This window comes from Phyllopteryx taeniolatus, chromosome 1 (genome assembly GCF_024500385.1).
Source record: "Phyllopteryx taeniolatus isolate TA_2022b chromosome 1, UOR_Ptae_1.2, whole genome shotgun sequence".
In the NCBI taxonomy this organism is placed as follows: domain Eukaryota; kingdom Metazoa; phylum Chordata; class Actinopteri; order Syngnathiformes; family Syngnathidae; genus Phyllopteryx; species Phyllopteryx taeniolatus.
Window position 1 is genome coordinate 4,494,965 of NC_084502.1, and position 19,795 is coordinate 4,514,759.

The 19,795-nt window shown below is 40.4% G+C and overlaps 1 protein-coding gene across 1 annotated transcript; it reads right to left on the bottom strand.

The window, feature by feature from the left end:
• Window positions 1–3,550: 3,550 nt before the first annotated feature.
• Window positions 3,551–13,627, bottom strand: LOC133471499 (amphoterin-induced protein 3-like). The gene is made up of 3 exons (XM_061761132.1): window positions 13,248–13,627; window positions 11,714–13,083; window positions 3,551–5,051 (listed from the first exon to the last, which is right to left on the bottom strand). Exons 2-3 carry the CDS (start codon window positions 13,051–13,053, stop codon window positions 4,949–4,951), a joined length of 1,443 nt encoding a protein of 480 aa, XP_061617116.1. The 5' UTR covers window positions 13,054–13,083; window positions 13,248–13,627; the 3' UTR covers window positions 3,551–4,948.
• Between the last annotated feature and the right edge of the window lie 6,168 nt (window positions 13,628–19,795).

Below are 19,795 nucleotides of genomic sequence, written 5' to 3' on the forward strand. Positions count from 1 at the left end.
TCAGGACAGAAGTTAGTATTTGCGAGCAACAGTATGGTTTCATGCCTAGGAAGATTACCACAGATGCATTATTTGCCTTGAGGATATTGATGGAAAAATACAGAGAATGTCAGAAGGAGCTACATTGTGTCTTTGTAGATCTAGAGAAAGCCTATGACAGAGTACCCAGAGAGGAACTGTGGTACTGCATGCGGACATCTGGAGTGGCAGTGAAGTATGTTAGAATAATACAGGAGATGTACGAGGGCAGCAGAACAGTGGTGAGGTGTGCTTTAGGTGTGACAGACGAATTTAAGGTGGAGGTGGGACTGCATCAGGGATCAGTCCTGAGCCCCTTCCTGTTTGCAGTGTTGATGGATAGGCTGACAGATGAGGTTAAACTGGAGTCCCTGTGGACCGTGATGTTCGCTGATGACATTGTGGTCTGCAGTGAAAGTAGGGAGCAGGTGGAGGAACAGGTAGAAGGAAAAGAAGATAAAGTATGACCATATTGCTAAATTAATTCTGATTGACTTTTTCTGGTGAAATGAAATGATTGCAAAAAAAATGTTTTTTTAATGAAACCACTCCTATATGTGGCAAGAGGGATGCATTTTTGTTATGTCAAACTTGTGATTGTTCATGACTCAAATGACACTACTTTTTGAGGGTTTTTTCATATGAATGGTTACTCATTTGTACTGCCAACACTAAGTGGAGGGCAATTTGGAGTCGGCTGAAGCTTTTATATTGTATGAAGAAGTCAAACAATTGCCGCTTAAACCGGTTCCCTTGAAAGTCACCAGAGGGTGCCGTTTCACTAATAAAGAAAATAGGTTAACGTTTTTATCTCGTGAGCCCATTTGTGCAATACTGCCGTAACTTTTGGAAAAAAAAGAGAGTAAACAATTCCCCCTCATAAATCAACTGCAGCTCACAGACACTTATTTGCCGGGTAGAGGTTCATTGAGCTAGAATTTCTCTCTCTCTCTAGTATACAGTATGTAGTAGTAGTATTCTATAAACAGCATGTATCTACATATATCTATATATGCAGTGTATGTGTGCGTGTGGCACTTACTGAGGACACATTAATTGAGCCAACCTTTAGCTTTTAGAGTTGTCTTGTTTGCAATGTTACTTTCAGTAGTTGTTGGTCCATGGCATTTATTTTATTTTATTATTATTATTATTATTTTAATTCTTATAAGTACTCCAGGGTAGCTATCTAGCAGTCGACTTTAAAACTTGACACCGACTGTGTCACTAGATGTTTCCCCAACCTTTATTGAGGCAAGGGCCTAAGGCACATATTTTTACATGAGAAAAATCTCATGGCACAGCACTTAATCAAAATGTCACAAAAAGTAGACTGGTACAAATACTGTATCTGCTTACTGACATCATGACCATGTCTTCGCAATCTTCTCACACATTTACTTACTGACCGTGAAATCTGGGCATGATTACTTGAACGCAAAAATGTATACATACGCAGTTTAACCGTACCTTCGGCCACCTATAGTGGAAATGTAAGCATTTAATTGTTCAGGCTGTGAATATATGTCGCTAAAATAGATAAACAAAACTACATTGCTTGTAGTAAATATAAGTTTTGTGAAAATGAAATATCACACCTGAGTGGTTGGGAATATTGGGTTCGTTACCCACATACCTACATATACCTACCCACCTAAGCCTTGCTTTAGTGCAGCGCAGGCTGGCCCATTAGGCAATATAGGCAAATGTTAAGAGTGCCGCGTTCTCCACGGAGGCACCATAAAATATGGAAAAAAAATATTGACGATACAATTACATTCAAACTAGTTAACTCTTAAAATCGAAACTAACATAGACTTAAATGTGAAGCAATGGCCAATTAATATTACTACAAATTATAATACCAATGTCTCCCCCGCCACCCCCCCACCAAAACACCCATCTTCCTCCCTCTGATCGGTACTTGCTCGCTCTCTGTAAGGGGGAGGGGCAGAATTTATTCACTTGACCTTAGAGTGTTTAATAAACGTCAGAACTATCTGGAGCACAAGGAAGAAAAAGAAGAAAAGAGGAGGAGGAAAAACGAGAATGAGAGAGGTTAAGTAAAGATACTGTAAGTGCGTCAGCTATTTAGCACAGTCGAGTTGGTAACTTGCACATTGGGAAGGGCATTATAGTGTCAACTTCATCTGCTCCTTGCTGCTATGTTGGCTTTCCTAGTTTCAAACATCTGTTTAGTTAGGTAAACAAGGTTTATTCAAGCAGCGAAGCAAAACTAAGCTCCGGAGCTGAGGGGAAAAGCCAATTGAGAATTGCAGTATGGGAAAGTAAACACTTAATCAGCGTTCTTCTAAGCTGGTTCATTTAAACGTAAAAATGTGACAAATTAGAGAGAAAACAGAGATTAAGCTTTGACAGAGAACAGAGTGCCCGCTGCTTTGAAAATGTTGTCTGTCACGCTCAAATATAATCAGTCTTTTTAGGGAAAAACCTGTATTCACTGCAGTAGTGGTGCCAATGACTCCGATGACGCCTGTAGCTCATTATTTTGTAATATTTGCGGGGGATAGGGACTGAGCCTTGGCGCGAGTAGCGAAAAACCACAATTGAGTCAGTCAATTACAGCTCACCCTTATCTTCCTCTGCTGATGACTCACGCATTGTTTTGAAACGCATCCAAGGAAGACTCCCCAATCCTTCTCTGTGAATTGATCTTTCGTTGCCGACCCGGTCAGCCACTGAATATCTTTGCTCATTGTTCTACCAGGAATCCCTTCAGCCTTCTTCCCTTGACCAAGACTTAGCACGTTTGCCTGTCTTCATGGCTGTTTGGGGTTCTGCTACCATTACAACAAAGTGTGAGTTTCCCTCTTCCGCTTTCTGTGGATTTTCAACCTTGCCCGAAAATCCTCGTTGTCCGGATTGTGACAACTACTTTGTATTGGCCCATTGAAGCGTATCAGGACTTTGATGTTAACTGTGTGGCTACTGTTTATCGCTGAACCTATCACAGTTGATATTAAAAATCATTTCCCGCTAGTCCGGTGGTTAAGGTTTGGCTTAGCCCTAAGCCTGCACTTGGTTCCTACACCACATTGCCTCATGACCCTTCTACCAACAAACCGGGTTAGATGCTACGTGACATACAAAGAGGTTTATCTGACTCTTGAGGTGTATCACTTGAACGTACTGTGCTTCCTTGACACCAATTACTACTTGGCAAAATCTTGTGGCATCTTATAGCATTATAGAGTTCTGGTTGTCTTAGAAGATGTTTCGCCTCCCATCTGAGCAGGCTTCATCAGTGCACATGGCACATATAGACAAACAACCATTCACACTCACATAGGCCTACACACTTACGGATAATTTAGTCTTCAATTAACTGAAATTGCATGTGTTTGGAATATGGGACTAGGTCAATAAGTGCATTTTATTTATATAGCACTTCACACAGACAGAACTCACAAAGTGCTGCACATGGTTAAAATACAGGCATACAAAATACTGCAAACTGCCAACATTATACAGTTAATACAAGAAAAGAAAAAAAAAAAGAAAACAGCCAAATCTTATCAGGAATGAATTGTCTTTTAAAATGTCTACAGAAGAGGCAGCTCTTGTGAAATGAAAGTGCATTTCACAATTTGGAAGAAACGGACTCCAAGGCCATATCACCTTTAGTTTTTTAATCTCATGTGAGGGACAGTAAGAGGAAGTCAGCAGACTGTATTGACCTAACATGACAATAAAATACAAACACACCAGAACCACCAAGTGTGGAGGATCATGACGACTGAAGGGCCACTGCAAGGATGACAGAATGGGAGTGATGTGGCTGAACCTTGGGGATGGAGACAAAAATTGAAATTGAAATTAATTTAGATTGGTGAAGAGAGAGTTACAAAAGGTCAAGACGTGAGCAGACAAAGGCGAAATCGATAATTCCCAGTAGAGAATGAAAAAACATGGACCCAAGTTTGAAAATATTTTGGAGGTGGAAAAAGCAGAAATGCATTGCAGTTTTAATATGTTCATCAAAAAGCATGGCCTGATTGAATCTGACCCCAATGTTTCTCTTGCTCCAACTAGTGGGAACAAAATCCATGCAAGCGAATATTGTGATTGAATTCGGCAAATCTTTATAACTGAAATGTAGAGTTGAGTTAATTTTTACTTCCTGGATTTCTTTCTTTAAAAGTCTTTTTTTCTCCTTTTATTATAGTGAGTCCACTGTGTCTAATCTGCACATTGGAACACAACAAACATGATATTGTTTGTGTCGCTTTTGTAATGGGAAAAAAAAAAGATCTTTCTTTTATAAGACTCGTACTTGGCCAATTACTCGAGACAATGAAAACAAAGCAGTCATAGTTTACCAAACCGGAAGTTGGTAAACCGTATTATCTACAAGGGATATGAGGTCAGGAGACTACGTGCGAAGAGCCCAATTAGATTTATCCACATCAGCAGACTTTCTTTCCCATCTGAGCAGTGTAAACTTTTTCTTCTATTAAACATCTTGCCACTTTTCCTCTCTTCCTTTCTACCCTACTGTTGATGCAACTCCATTCGTTCATGTATATTGTGACCCTTTAGTCGACCTGCTTGCTGGAAACTAATGAGCTGTGCATAGAATAGTGAAAACTAGACACTCAACTGCCCGCAGCGGCACTTGCGCTTTTCTCATTAACAGTTTAAAATATTATGTGATAAAAAAGCCATACTTCACAGTGCCATGCTTCTGTAGCCCGAGTTCTTTTGCATTGGAATTTTAGTGAGTTGCTTGTAAGCTGTTAGTGGAGAGTGCTTCAGCTACTCTTCTTTTGACTAATAAATATTTTAGTTTTGCTGTGCCTAAATGATTTCACGTTGTTCGGCTGGAAGGGGAGACTGTCAAGATGTGAATCAACTCTCATGTGCTTACAAGCCTTTTCTTTTGAGCAAATTCGGATCTAATTTAATCAGATCAGGGATCATAAGGGAGCTGATCAAATCGGACCTTGCTGAAGTAGTCCCACTGAAGAGATGCGCGTTTGGATGAAGGGGACGAGTGCAGAGCATTGCTCGTAAATTTGTGTAACTAAAGAGAGGGCAAGTCTTGTCGCCAATATCCCGTCTGGGGTTGTAACAAAGCAGGAACAGAGCCAAGGACAACGCCTCGTTTAAATGCCGGATAGGAAGTATAACAACAGTCACTCAGCACTGTTTTGTTTAAATCAATGTCGCTGTCCAACACGTGTTTTATACGCCACACCAGATGCGGTCATGCTGCCATTTGACGATTGTTTTGCCATTGTCAAGGTCAAGGTCTGGACTCTCTTGATTTCTCTTCTTTTTTTATTTTTTACTAATGGGTTGTTTGTTTATTAGGGACATTACTCAAAAAGACAACTTTTCATTGTGATGCATGCGTCCAAAATTCGATCATTCTGTAACGTAGACCTAACTCAAATACAGCAGTGGCTTCTGATACGAGTTTAATTTGTCTCAAATTATTATAATTTTTTCTCCCCCCTTTGAAATTACTATGTTGCAGCCTCCCCAAAAACCCAACAACATTTCTTGTAATGTGTTTTTTAATAATTGAGTTGAATTGAATTCATTTTGGACAATATTACGATCATATACAAAATTTTAAAGATACAAAAAAAAAACATATAGCTGGCTGAAAAGCTTAGGGCTGAAGCTAAAAAGTTATGAATGTTCTAATCCAGATAAAAATCATAATTTTATAGTAAAACATTATCTCTGTTAAGCCTTTTCAGCAAAAAAAAAAACAAAAAAACATGGACACAGAATCAAGTAAATGTTGACCAAAAAGGAAAATAGCATTCTATATTTTACTTTATAAAAACATGTCGTTTTATTTTATTAAAACATATAGTAATCACACAATTAAATAGAATGTAAAGAATTAAAAAGATTAAATAAATTCACTTCGGCTCCATCTGGTGTGTGTGTGACCACCGGGGACAGTATAATACAGTTTTGTGAGTTTCACAACTACTGTAAGTGACTTAGTAAACTGCAGTAATATAAATTGTTTTTCGCAGAGGATATCTAAGAATAACAATATATGCTTGTCAGTATTGTTATGTTATCTGTTTACGTGAGTTGATGCAGTATTTGTGTTCAAATATCTGTTGCTTTAGGCATTGCATAGATGCTATTCGTCAGCCCGTCTATGACATTTTCCATTATGTGTTAGCGTTAGGCTAGTAGACTTTAAGGTAAAGTTATGTGGTTGTTTTACAAACATGGTGTTTTGAAGGATCGTTGTTTATCTGTTAAACCGCCGCTTACTGCAAAGTCGAGTTGATTGCACAGCCATTATACATATCCCGAAAAACTCTTAAGCCTGGTCACTCGTATCTCAAGGCATCACTGTAGTTGTGAGCACTTAGTGTGTAGTTTCGGTTTGACCAAATGCTGACTTTATTAATTTTTCATTATGATTCATATGCAGCATTCTGGTGCTTGGTTACATTGCCAAGGTCTACAGAGTGCCTTTCTGAGTTGTTTTCCAGCTCTGCCAAGCCCCTAAAATACATTCAGTTATGCTGTTTGTGGACTCTTCTGAGGGACACAAAAATCTGTATCTGGTGGACACATACACCAAGTAAATTAGAATGGAATTAAAGCATGAGTGAATTTGCTGTATTTATTGTGTCTGTGGGTGTCTAGCGTCGGCGAAATGTGCAGATATCCGCCACAGATGGGTGCCTCTACTTCGGGCTTGGTGACAGTTTTGACAGTTCAGTAATTGCTCCGTTTGACAAGTCAAGTCAGCCCTCCTCACGCAAAGGCAATTGAACTTGTTGTTTAGAGTATAACTTCCCTTTCACATTTAATTAGATGCTTGAATAAAATTATTTGATTCCCTTCCGAGGCCACACAAATGTGGGACAGCAATTACTCTGGAAAGGGAATTGCAATTTTTTAATTGATGCTTGGTGAAGTGTTTGCTACGAGAGGGGCAACTTGCAGCATTAATGGGTCGTTCCTGTACATCTGGATCTTTTGTTAACTGTTCAGGACCATTTAGAAGGAAGCACCCCAGATTATACAGTTCTGTGTGTACTAGAAATTCTAATGAGGATTTAAAACCCCTAGGAATCTTGCAACTCTGACATTGGCTAGTATTAATTTAGATTTTAATCATCAAAAACTCAACTGAAACAGAATTTCCACCTGTGAAATCAGTATGTTAACTGTTGCAACATAGGATAGTTTAAATGAAGTAAAGATTCCTTCATGTGCTCATAACAACGATCCGATCTGACTGAAACCCGTTTGACTTAATAGCTTCTGAGCCTTCAAGCTAATTTTTGTTCGCATTGGATAAGATTTGACATGCTTTTAAGAATATCAGCCCACGATTATATGGATAGTGGATATGAAAAGTCTACACACCCCTGTTCTATTGCCAGGTTTTTGTGATTAAAGGAAGTAAAAATACAGCATACAACTGAAATAACATTGTGCATAAGTGTGCACATCCTCTTATAACTGGGATGTGGCTGTGTTCAGAATTAACCAATCATATCGAAACTCATGCAAAACGGGATTCGGCACACAGCTGCCATGATTTAATGTCCATCCATCCATTTTCTGAGCCGCTTCTCCTCACTAGGGTCGCGGGCGTGCTGGAGCCTATCCCAGCTGTCATCGGGCAAGAGGCGGGGTACACCCTGAACTGGTTGCCAGCCAATCGCAGGGCACATACAAACAAACAACCATTCGCACTCACAGTCACACCTACGGACAATTTAGAGTCTCCAATTAATGCATGTCTTTGGGATGTGGGAGGAAACCGGAGTGCCCGGAGAAAACCCACGCAGGCACGGGGAGAACATGCAAACTGTGAGGCTGACGCTCTAACCAGTCGACCACCGTGCCGCCTTTAATGTAAACAACTAAATTTAAATTCTGTTGAATAATTGATATAGTATCCTACATATAAGTTGACTGCAACATACATGCAGCCAGTGCAGGCAAATCAAGTGGTTACATAGCAAAAATCCGCAAATAACTGATGCTCATTATCATTGCATTCAAAATGGTTTTTTTTTTTTCAGTCCCCCCCCCGCCCCAGAAGCAAAAAAACTTGAATAAACAGAGGATGGGGTGGGGGGGGAATAAAAAAAAATAAAAATGACATCAATAAGCAGCGTTTCTGTGAATAACGGGAGATCGCTTTCCCATAAAAATCCGCCAATAGGCGAATGCACAAATGCCAAAGCACGCTCGGATTAACCAAAAATAAATTTCAGATGCTCTAGGCTTTTCCTGATGTATATTATTTTTATTTCTAACAGAAGCCTGAAAGTTTTGTGCTGATACTGGACACTATTTCGAACTGTTCATAATTCCCTTCACTTTGTCTAAGGCCCCACTTCCATTTGAAGAAAAACTGTCCCTGTTTGTGATGCTGCCATCACAATGCTTCACTGTTGTTCTGGTGTTCTTTTGGTGATGATAATTTTTTTCCCTCCGAATTGCGGCCAAAAAGTTTCACTTGGGCCATAACAAAATCTCCCCAACACGTGGGTAAATGTGTTTCAAAACTGCCATTGTATTATGTAGTTTCACCCAACTAAATTCACAAAGAAGCTTTTTTGTGCACTAGCTTTATCTACAATGTGAACCAGTTGTGTTGTGCTTTTCTAATGTCTCACTCTCTTTTTTTTTTTTTTTTTTACAATGTGACTTTCAGTAAAGCAGTTTATGTTATAAGGTTAAAAAGGTTTTGACTCAGTCTCACGCTGCCTGCACGAAGGTTAATCACTTGTCCCCGTTTACACTTAGTCCAACAGAGAGAATGACTTACATCATATCCTTTAGGTTCCGTTAATCAGAAAACAATTAATCCAGAGGCAGCTGTGTTTGCTGTGTCACAAAGCGGAGGCAGATTAGAGGGATTTAAAGACAATGAAACATAACACCTGCTTTTATCCCAACGTTAATCTTCTACAACCTTAGTCCAACTCATCACACCATGCAATGTTTGTTCAAACGTACATGGTGGCACATTACATAATGTGATCAGGATGCTGGCTACTGCTTTAAATGAGGCCAACAAAGTGGTATAACAGTGGACATGTCATTCATCTATTCAGAATTTCCACTTTGGATAATTTAGAAACCACTTAGTTTGAATGGAACCATTTTATTTAACCAGGGACAAGATTAATTGCTTTTCAACATGACAATGACAAAAATCAATGATCCATCATGTCAAAGAAAATCCAAATGAATGGTAGAAGGTCGCCTCCACACACATGAAATAGACTTGACGAATATAACATGAAGTCGTTTTTTTTTCACTTCAAACTGATGCATTTTAAATGGGGCTCAGTGAACGACAGGTTCAAAACTAATACTTTCTAACGTTACGAAGGAGTATTAGGTTACATTAAAAATAAATACATACATAAATAATTAATACTATGAAAACAAAGTCAAGGTTAGGAAAACAAAGTTTTCATTTTCTGAGATTAAAGTTGCTATATTGCTTTATTTTTGTAACATTCCAACTTTACTCTTGCACTATTGTGTTTTCATATTTTCAGTGTGGCCCTAATGCTTCAACTCGCCGCAACCCTGAACAGGATAAGCGGTATAGAATGCGGTATACCGGATGGCTAGATTATTGTAGCACAGTTGAGATGGCCTTCTTCCGAGTTTCATCATTAAATCTACGTCTAGTATGCCTGTATATATGTATTTTACTGGGCAAGGTGCATAGCAGAATGAGCATCACAATGGCCATTGAATTATCATGGTGCACAAAGTTCAAAATATTTACATTCTCTTAAATGATATTATTATTGTATGTTTTTATAAAGTATAATATTGTTGAGTGTTATTATTATATAAAATGTGTATCTGTTTTTTTGGTTCACTAGAATGGATTGTTTTTAAAATTTTATTTATTTCAATGGGGAAAGACCATTTGAGAGAAGAGTTACATTAAACTCGTAAGTCAAGGCACCACCGCGTTTATGGAGTGTCAATATTCGTCATGAATGTCGATGCACTGATTTCCATTTTTGCATTAGTCCAGAGTTGTGATCAAACGCTCACATTTGGCGCACATGCTCGAATGCATGTGCGTTGTATTTTAGCAGCTGTACTTTGTATATAGTGCTACTCGCCGGTGCGTACCAAATACAATTGTGTGCCCCACTGACTTTTCTCAGGGCCTAAATCACTGAACCTTGATTTTGGCTGGCAGGCACATACATCATGGTCAGATGGAAACGAAATGAAGTTAACTTTGTTTTTGCCATTACAACAAATGTAAACACTGCATCCAGAGTAATTAGATAAGTGCTACCTTGTTTTTATCACTTACTGTACAGTGCTTATACCTTTGAATAATTGCTCGTATCAGACCATGGTTTACATAGACAACAACCAAATCTCGGTTTAGCTCATCACACATGCAGAAACAATTTTATTGCTGTACATACGTCTTCTAATCAGAAACAAAGTAATGAGTAGTAGTGTGTATAGCGCCATGTTACTTTTAGACTTCATCATCCATTAAACTCAGCACGAGGGGATAGCTTTGTGCATGGCTGCTCGTTAGAATTTTAAAGCTGCACCTTTTTTTTTTTTTTTGTGAATTTTCATGCCAGTTATCAACGATATTAGTCCCGGTAAAAGAAGAAGGTCAGTTTTGGATAAGGGTTTAGAAATAATTACAAGTCCACTCGCATGAGCCTTGCTCTTACAGTTGATTTCTGTTTGACACTACATGAGGATTATGTCTAATCTTATTCAACCCGGGTGCAGTGTTTGCTTGAAGATTAAACTGTAGGGGGAAAATATAAAAATGCTTGGAAATAATGGATTTGTTCCTTAAACTCTGCTGTATGATTCCAAGACCACCTCTCTATTGTCTTTCATGTCATGACTTATTGCAACATGAAACACTTTAACGTCCTTTCTCTCCTCAATTTTAGTATGTAAATGTCACCAAATAAAGAAGAATATAGAAGAAGAATATACTGTCAACCCTTTGGTCTTGCATGGGAGGTGCTTTAAGCATTCGTCATTTTTGTTCACATGTTGTGGTTGTGTTAATTTCATACTGTTCAAAGTGTGTCAGTTGTAAACAAAGCAACACTGTCATTGAAAAGATGTCCAACTGACTTTTTGGGGGGTTTTGTTGACTTGCCTGACAAATATTTCAAAAAAAAAATATTTTCCAGGTGAAAAGTAAGCTGCAAGTCTGTTTTTACAGTCTGTGGTTTTATCAGCAGTGAATGAAACTGATTCAAAATGCAGAATGATTAATCAGAAACACAAAGAACACTTTTTTTTTGTTTTTTTTTTGCAGTTGGGTAATAGAAACGTACTGTTTATCTTAGAGCTTGTATGGTGCTCTACCTTGATAAAGGGGCAGTTACAAACATGCTGGTTGACCCGCAAACCATTACACCCATACCAACAAGACTTTATACTGTGTAAAAACCCTTGAAAGTGGCATCTCGAGTCTTTCTTGACCGTTGGCCAATCATTGTGCTGCAATACTAAATAGTTATGGGGTGTAAAATCCACGGCCATTTTGTGCAAATAAGGAAGAAAGTACGAGGTACTTTTGTGCATTTTACCAGCAGGTGACATCCAGGAAAGAGGATGATGTTTGACAAGAGAAATCAACACTTGCGTCCGATGGCCTTTTTTTTTGCATCAACTTTCCTGTTTCCATTCAAGTCCTTCCTCAATCAACATAGGCTGGATAAATTCTGCATGCTTGTCAATGTGGCCTCCTGCACATGGGGAGAAAATGGCCGCTGGATTCTCCGGTTGGTATGTTGCAGTGGGGATAACTGGAGGGTTGGGCTGTTTACAGCAGCTGCATCGACATGGGGTGAGGTAAAGGTATATGAGGATGAGGACCATAGTCACCACGCAGCCCAGCAGTGTTGTGTAACCTGTACTGAATGACTCCACTTCAGGCAAAAGCACTGTCACATTTATTTCTCTGGTTGTATTCAGTGCATTTTTAATATCCACCGCTGTACACACGTACAGGCCCGAGTCATTGACCTTGGCTGTTTGGATCTCCAAAGTACCATTAGCAAACAAGGTCAGTGGAGTTTCATCGACGTTGGACTGCGTGATGTGCCCCTGGCTGGGGGAAAACCATGTAAATGAGAGATTGGCGCTACTCAGGGATGTGTGGCAGTCCAGATGCACCCTTTGTCCCTCTGAAACCAACACCTTGGAGAGGAGCACTGTCACCGGCAGTGACACGACTCTTTCCACGGTGCAGTTGTTGAAAAAGCGAGTGTGTCGCAGGAACTGGATTGATGCTCGAGGGTCCCCGTAGATGCTGCAGGTGTGTTGGTCTGTGAAATCCCTCTGCGAGTCATACCCTCTGAGATCCCAGTGCCAGAACATGCTGTACATGGAGCAGTCGCAAATTAGGGAGTTGTTATGAAGGAACAGCCCCCGCTGCACCAATCCCGGCAATGCTTTCACATCCTGCAACGGCAGATGAGTTATACGGTTGGATGAGAGATCCAGCATGGTCAGGAAAGGGTGGCTGCGGTCTTGGATGGAGAAAAATGGGAATTGTGTGATCTGGTTGAGGCTGAAGTAGGCCTTCTTCAAGCTGCTCAGACCCATCAGTGCGCCAGCTTCTACCTGTGTGATTTTATTGTTGAAAAGAATGAGCTCCTCCAGCCTCCACAGTCCTTGGAAATAGTGCTGCTCAACCCTTTGGAGCTTGTTGGAAGACAGGTCAAGATATCTTAGGCTTGAGGCATTCTGGAATGCCCCGTAGGCTAAGCTACTGATCTGGTTGTGGGCCATCCAGAGGGTTTCCAGTCTGGACAGTTTGCTGAAGCTCCCCGGACCAAGCCAGGATATTTGGTTGTGACTGACATCGAGGGTGATGGAGAAAGAGGGCAGTGACTTGGGGATCTTGGTGAGACCACTGGAGCTGCAGCTCACTATGTCTGATGTGCAGAGACACATGGATGGGCAGGTCTCCTTGGTGGGGGAGAGGAGACTGAGGAGCACCGAGAGAAGAAAGACACTGAGTCTGGAGATCATGTTTCCAGAACCAAATTCTTCCAAAGTTCCCTGGATGGATGAGAATCACATTAAAAATTATTATTTTTTTTTTACCAAGGCACCTTTCTGTAGAAACCAAAGAAATTAGTCAATGAATACTGCAGTCAGTTAAGATTTGCATTTAACTATCGTAGTGTAATGCAACTACTGTAACCTATTGAGAAATAGTTTACCTTAAAGGAGACGTCTTCTCAGTTGGCATCAGATGACTCCCGCCAAGTGATTTAAAATTAGGAAACTTAGAGAAAGATGGATGAGTTCATGGCGCTTCTTGAAAAGTTCGCTATTTGTCCTCACTTAATCCTACATGAAATAGGAGAAAAAGACCCCCAGAACCATGAATCCAAAATAAACTGCCAACTGACATAAAAGTCCATCTCAGTACAACATTTGTCTGTGATGAACTAGAATCCCTTGTATGAATGCCAACAAATATTGGTGTCTAATTTTTATCCGGTTCAATTTCATTGCTCCCTGCCCGTCTCCTGAGCTTCAAGTTTCCTCCTGGCTCTCTCCTCGTCCCAAGCGAGACTGCTCCTCACCAAACATTCTGCAGTGCTTTGTGGTGTACAACAAACACGACAGTGCGCTCTTAATCTCCCACAATCCCCTCCTCCTCCTGTTTCTCCTCCTCCACCACCACCACCACGTCTCATTTAGAGACCAGCCCCGTGTCTCCTTCTCTCGTCATTGAGTAACGGTGCCGCCGTGGCCCATTCTCTGCGGCTCACAAATATCAGCTTTCTCCCCACGTTCTATTAATATTCAGCTTCATTAAACTTTTAGTATTCTGCTTACTCACGGATTTTGTTGAACCGTTAAGAATTCCTCATGAATTTTGCAGGTTGTGTTTTAACCTTTCACCAATAGCCCTGGAGAAATATAACCTAGGCATGACAGCTTGGCTTTTTTTTTTGTAATGCACTCCTCTGTCTGAGTGTCGGTTAAATTATTGTGAGTATAGATTACTTTGTAGTTGTTCCCCCCCCCATTCTGCAGCCGGCCAGTGCATCATCCATCTGTAGTTTTCAGTATCAAAAACTTTTCTGTGATAGAAGGGCTCTTCTTACTTGATGTCTTTTCTATTTTCGGTGTGTAGAGTCGATAGTGGTTATATGCCACAGATGCACACACACACACACGCACTTATCTGTAAATGTCTCATAGAGTGCATCTTTTTCTTTTCCTCAGAGCGCCAATCATCCTATCCTCCCCTACACCGTGGGTTTGACTCGATAGATGCGGCCCATGCTGCTTGGTCACGGTGGCCCTGATAGCTCTGATTTCTGTCACAGTAAATTAGCTTTGCCTTCAAGCAGCCACCTCCTCATTGGTGCATCCCCCTCCGCCCCACTACCCCCCCCCCCCCTCCCCGCCCCCCGCCGCCCCTTGTGAATGCTGCGAGCTTTGACTAAATCCCACTCACACACCAAACCTGATCGCCGTGGATTCAGGCTCGCCGGATGGGGCGCACTGCTCAAAAGGTGGGCCGATGGAGCAGATGTGGATCCTGTGGGAAGGTGGACATTGATACGAAATGTTATCTGACGCTTTCACATACTGTATCATAGTTGTGCCTTGTTTTATTGTTGTTGGGTTTTTTTTTTTGGGGGGGGGGGGGGGGGGGGGGTGCAACAGGATTAAAGACCAAGAAAGCACATTTGGATGTGTTAGCATTCAAATAAAAACACTATCATGTTTGGCATGGTGGCGTTTCTCACAATCTTGTCCCAAGGCAAGTCAACAGCTTGGCTGCAACATGCAAGGAATGTATACGCCCACGTGTACACTGGAAATATGTCTGAAAATCATTCGCAGCACACAATCCCTTGTAGGTGTAATGTTTATTTCATGGCTAAAATGGTGTATTAAGTATGATTTCAGTTCACCTACAAATTGAACTTTGTCCCACAGTATGGAAAACCCATGAGCTTTTTAAATATTCATGCTTCATTGATTGCTTCAAGGGATTATATAACATTCCTATTTGTTCAACATGTTTCACAATATCATCTCGAGAAATATAATCACATCAACTGGAAGTGTTCATCTGCACAAGTAAGACAATTTTAAGGTTTAGCTTTTGTTACGATTTGTTTTGTATGTTTTTACAGGTCAGATAAAAGTGTTTTGCTTTGCTTCATTATTTCCTTTATTGACTTGCACACTGTAAGTTATCAGTCAATTTCAAATCGAATCATTTGTCGTTGTCATGAAATCATTTCATTCAAAACATAAACAGGAAAGCAATACAGAGCCTGCTGTGGACACCTATTTGCTAAATTGGATGTTTTTGTGCTGATTGCCCTCACTTATACTGTAATTGTTAGCAAGCGGTGCAGATCTGAGGTGTCCAGACAGTCCTTTGCTCATGTCATTGGCCACCACTACATGGTTTTGTTTTAATGACCTTTCCACAGCAGTCATTTTGACAAAGTCAAAAAGTGACCATTAGGAATAGCACGGACATTAATAAGACTTTTTCACAATAACATATGAGGTGTGTAAAAAAAAGAGTTTTTTTTGTTTTGTTTCTTACAGGCTCGTTTGCTCAACATTTTTTCAGCATGTCTGTCCGTCTCATCTGCTTTCTGTGTGATTGATCAAAGTTTTAAAAACATGATTTAGTTGTTTTAATGGCTGTAAATGTGTGGTGGGGGAAGAGAGGACATTCCTCCATTCCAGTCATTTTGACAAAAGTCAAAAAGTGACCATTAGGAATAGCACGGACATTAATAAGACTTTTTCACAATAACATATGAGGTGTGTAAAAAAAAGAGTTTTTTTTGTTTTGTTTCTTACAGGCTCGTTTGCTCAACATTTTTTCAGCATGTCTGTCCGTCTCATCTGCTTTCTGTGTGATTGATCAAAGTTTTAAAAACATGATTTAGTTGTTTTAATGGCTGTAAATGTGTGGTGGGGGAAGAGAGGACATTCCTCCATTCCAGCAATGTGACCTGCTAATATTGTCGTGACTCACTCTTCTGTGACCATACTGGAAACAATAGGCTATTCATGTCTATACTGTACTGTACTGTTCTGTATGTTCCGTGTCACTGCAACCGTCCATTGGCTAGAAGCCCCACACTAATCAGCATTGTTCACCAAACTGCTTTTTGCAAATCATGCTATATACGTTTTGCATTTATTTGGTTAGACAGACAGACCGAGAGCCACTCTGTGTGCAAAGTACTCCCGTCAAATCAGCCAGGATCTGACTGGACCTCAAAGCTTAAACCCTGACCTCCACATCTCCAGCCCCACAGCAGAAAGTGATTTTCTCCTCACCATCTGCTGCAGATGAGAGAGAGAGAGAGAGAGAGAGAGAGAGAGAGAGAGAGAGAGAGAGAGAGAGAGAGAGAGAGCGATAAAAGGAACATATACAGTAGCTGAGCTCTTATCTTGCCCTTGAGAAGCAGTGAAGCTCACAGAGTCAATAATATAAAGCTTTTACAGTCACAGATGCAAGAATATTTCCTATTCTATCAATTCTATGCTTGAGTATCATTATTTATCTTGTACTTAGACTGAAAAAGCACAAAAAGCGAGCTTGACAGTGTCCATCATTTATTTCTTTATTATTATTATTATTTTTTTTAATTTTTATTTGAATTTAAACTGAGGACAGATTAATATACGTCTAATTCTAATTGTATTATTGACAGGATGTTTGACAACATATCTGTATTTTAATATACTGTAATTGCTCCCTGTAAAAAATGTGAGTGGATGCATCTTATGATGGCTTTTTATCTGCCACTTGTGAACCCTTGATCCTTGAACACACGCACCCTATTCACAATTTATTATGCGTTTCAATAGCGCGGATGACGGCCAGGCTCTCAAACAGGAATGAGTCAGTGTCTCGACAAAGATTCAGAAGATTGAGTTTTATTTCTGCTTTTTTATTTATTTATTTATTTTTTTTTGCCTGGATAAATTTGCTGTCTTGATGAGCTCTCTGTTGAAAAGTAGGTTAAGGGAGAGAAATATTATTTTATGAATGATGAAGAACCATACTGTTAAAAAAACAGAAAAAAAATCTACAAAAGAGAGTTATTTTCTGTGTTGCATAACAAAAACCAAAGCATTGTCTTCTCCACTCATCACATCTGATGGCTCGAGTTCCACTGTAAAGAGCCGCGCATGCCATCTAGTGGTCCAACACTTAATTTTACTTTCATGTCCCACATGATATGGTATAAATAAAACAAATTCGGACCTGCTGATTTGACACCTAGCTTCATTACATACCATTCTAAACGGCTGTTATTATAAAATCAGAATTGAAGTCTAATAGTTTGTGGTTTAATTTTATTTACTGAGTTGACACATGCTTGAGTTAATGACTGAAGTTTGAGCGTACGAGAGAGCGGAAGTATCCACTTGGATAAGAATAAAATAAATCAACACCCCTTTGGAATAAAAGTGAACATTAAAAATCTCATGAAGGTAGTTTTATTGCAGGGCTGTTATATTACAGTGCATTCATTTTATGTAGATGTCCTCATCAAATTTTATGTTTACTAGGTGCATTTGCTTCTTCATATTTTTCCTCGTCTTTTTTTGCGAAGTTTATTTGTTAATTTTTCATAGACAGAGAGTGACATGACCTCACCGGTTGTATTTGAATTTGTGTTTTTATTTTATTTTATTTTACTCAATATTGTGTATTCATTTAATGCTGACCCTTGGATGTCATTTTCAATTTTAAATACGCTAAATGCTCACTTCCGAAGATGGGCAAGAGCAAGTGCTGTTTTTTGGGATTAAAAATTGGATAGATGAGGTAAAATATCAGAAATCAGCAGAGGCTTGATTATAATCCAAACTCATGTCTTTGCTGTGGGACCCCGCGTCTCTTCAGCCTTTATCATCTGCTCTGATTGTTAACCGATTTCAATTAGGACTTTGTGGAGTTAATATGATTGCTTGCTGTTTACCCTTTTTTTTTTTTTTTTTTTGCCTCCATCCGTGGAAGCCAATTATGCATGAGTGGCGGCAGATGAGCACCGGACGCTGCTAATGGTTCTGCCTCTCCCTTTGTGTTCACATTACTGAAGGATATGAGTTGTGAAATTAGATCACTACTGACTACTGTGCTATCAGTGATTGTACTATAAAACATTATGAGCCAGAACATTGTAAATTGTGGGATTTGACTGTGGGGTGGGGGACTGTCCGCTGGTCTTTTGTCTGCTATCCTTTCACGTCCCTGCCGTTCCCTTTTTTCCGCCATTTTTCCCCTTCGCTTTCAAATCTTCACTTTGCTCCCTCCTCTTTGGACGTCAACGCAACCTATCTCTTGCTTCTTTCCTCTCCCAACCTCTAATCACCTCATTCCATTAATTCTCTCAACTCCATTCTCCCCAAATCACTTTTTACACCACACATCACACAAACCAATTGCCCTCCATATCACTTATAGTAGATTGACGTCTTAAAAAGCCATTACGTCAAGATCAAAAAGGATTAATGTACATAGTATAGTGATTTTTTTTTTAGATAAATCACAACCATAAAATTATTCATTATTTTATTATTGGCGAAGCTTATCAGAATCAGAATCAGAATCATCTTTATTTGCCAAGTATGTCCAAAACACACAAGGAATTTGTCTCTGGTAGTTGGAGCCGCTCTAGTACAACAGACAGTCAATTTACAGAACACTTTGGAGACAGAGACATTGACAAAAAACAATTGTGCAAAAAGATGCAGAGTCCTCTAGCACTTAGAGCAGTTCGAATGATTAATATTGCAATAGACCGGTGCAATGACCATTGTGCAAAGGGCGCTGAGACGTCAAGGAGTGTATGCGGTTTAAAGTGACGAGTAGTGCGATAATCTGCGACAATGTTGGTTGTGCAAAATGTTACAGATACTCCTCAATCAGTGTGCAAATGGAGCAGATGCTACTCTGGCATGAGTGGCCAGTATATGCAAATAGTGCAGCATGGCGAGACAACTACAGTGAGTGCACGAGTAATACATAATTGGACGGAGTTGATGTTAGTCGCCCACTTCAGGTCCTGAGAGATTGTAATTCCCAGGAACTTGAAGGTCTCGACGGTTGACACAAGGCGGCTGGACAACGTGAGGGGCAGCTGTGGCGAAGGATGCCTCCTGAAGTCCACGATCATCTCTACAGTCTTGAGCGTGTTCAGCTCCAGGTTGTGTCGGCCGCACCACAGCTCCAGCCGCTCCACTTCCTGTCGATATGCAGACTCGTCACCGTCCTTGACGAGGCCGATGACAGTGGTGTCATCTGCAAACTTCAGGAGTTTGACAGTCGGGTTCGCTGAGGTGCAGTCGTTCATGTAGAGAGAGAAGAGCATCGGCGAGAGGACACAACCTTGGGGCGCCCCAGTGCTGATGCTGCATGTGGATGAGGTGGCCTCCCCCAGCCTGACCTGCTGTGTCCTGCCCGTCAGAAAGCTGTAAATCCACTGGCAGATGGCAGGTGAGACGCTGAGCTGGAGAAGCTTGGATGAAAGGAGTTCAGGGATGATGGTGTTGAACGCTGAGCTGAAGTCCACGAACAGGATCCTCGCGTAGGTCCCTGCACTGTCGAGGTGTTCTAGGATGAAGTGCAGTCACATGTTGACTGCATCATCCGCAGACCTGTTCGCTTGGTAGGCAAACTGCAGGGGGTCCAGCAGGGGACCTGTGACACTCTTGAGGTGGTCCAGCATGAGATGTTCAAAGGACTTCATGACCAAAG

What these genes read in the sequence shown, in the direction of transcription:
- LOC133471499 (XM_061761132.1), bottom strand. Translation starts at nt 13,053, where the DNA reads ATGATCTCCAGACTCAGTGTCTTTCTTCTCTCGGTGCTCCTCAGTCTC. An exon ending in ATCCAGCCTATGTTGATTGA is followed by an intron (nt 5,052 to 11,713) that starts GGAAGGACTTGA and finishes GTTACACAAATT; the next exon opens with TACGAGCAATGCTCTGCACT.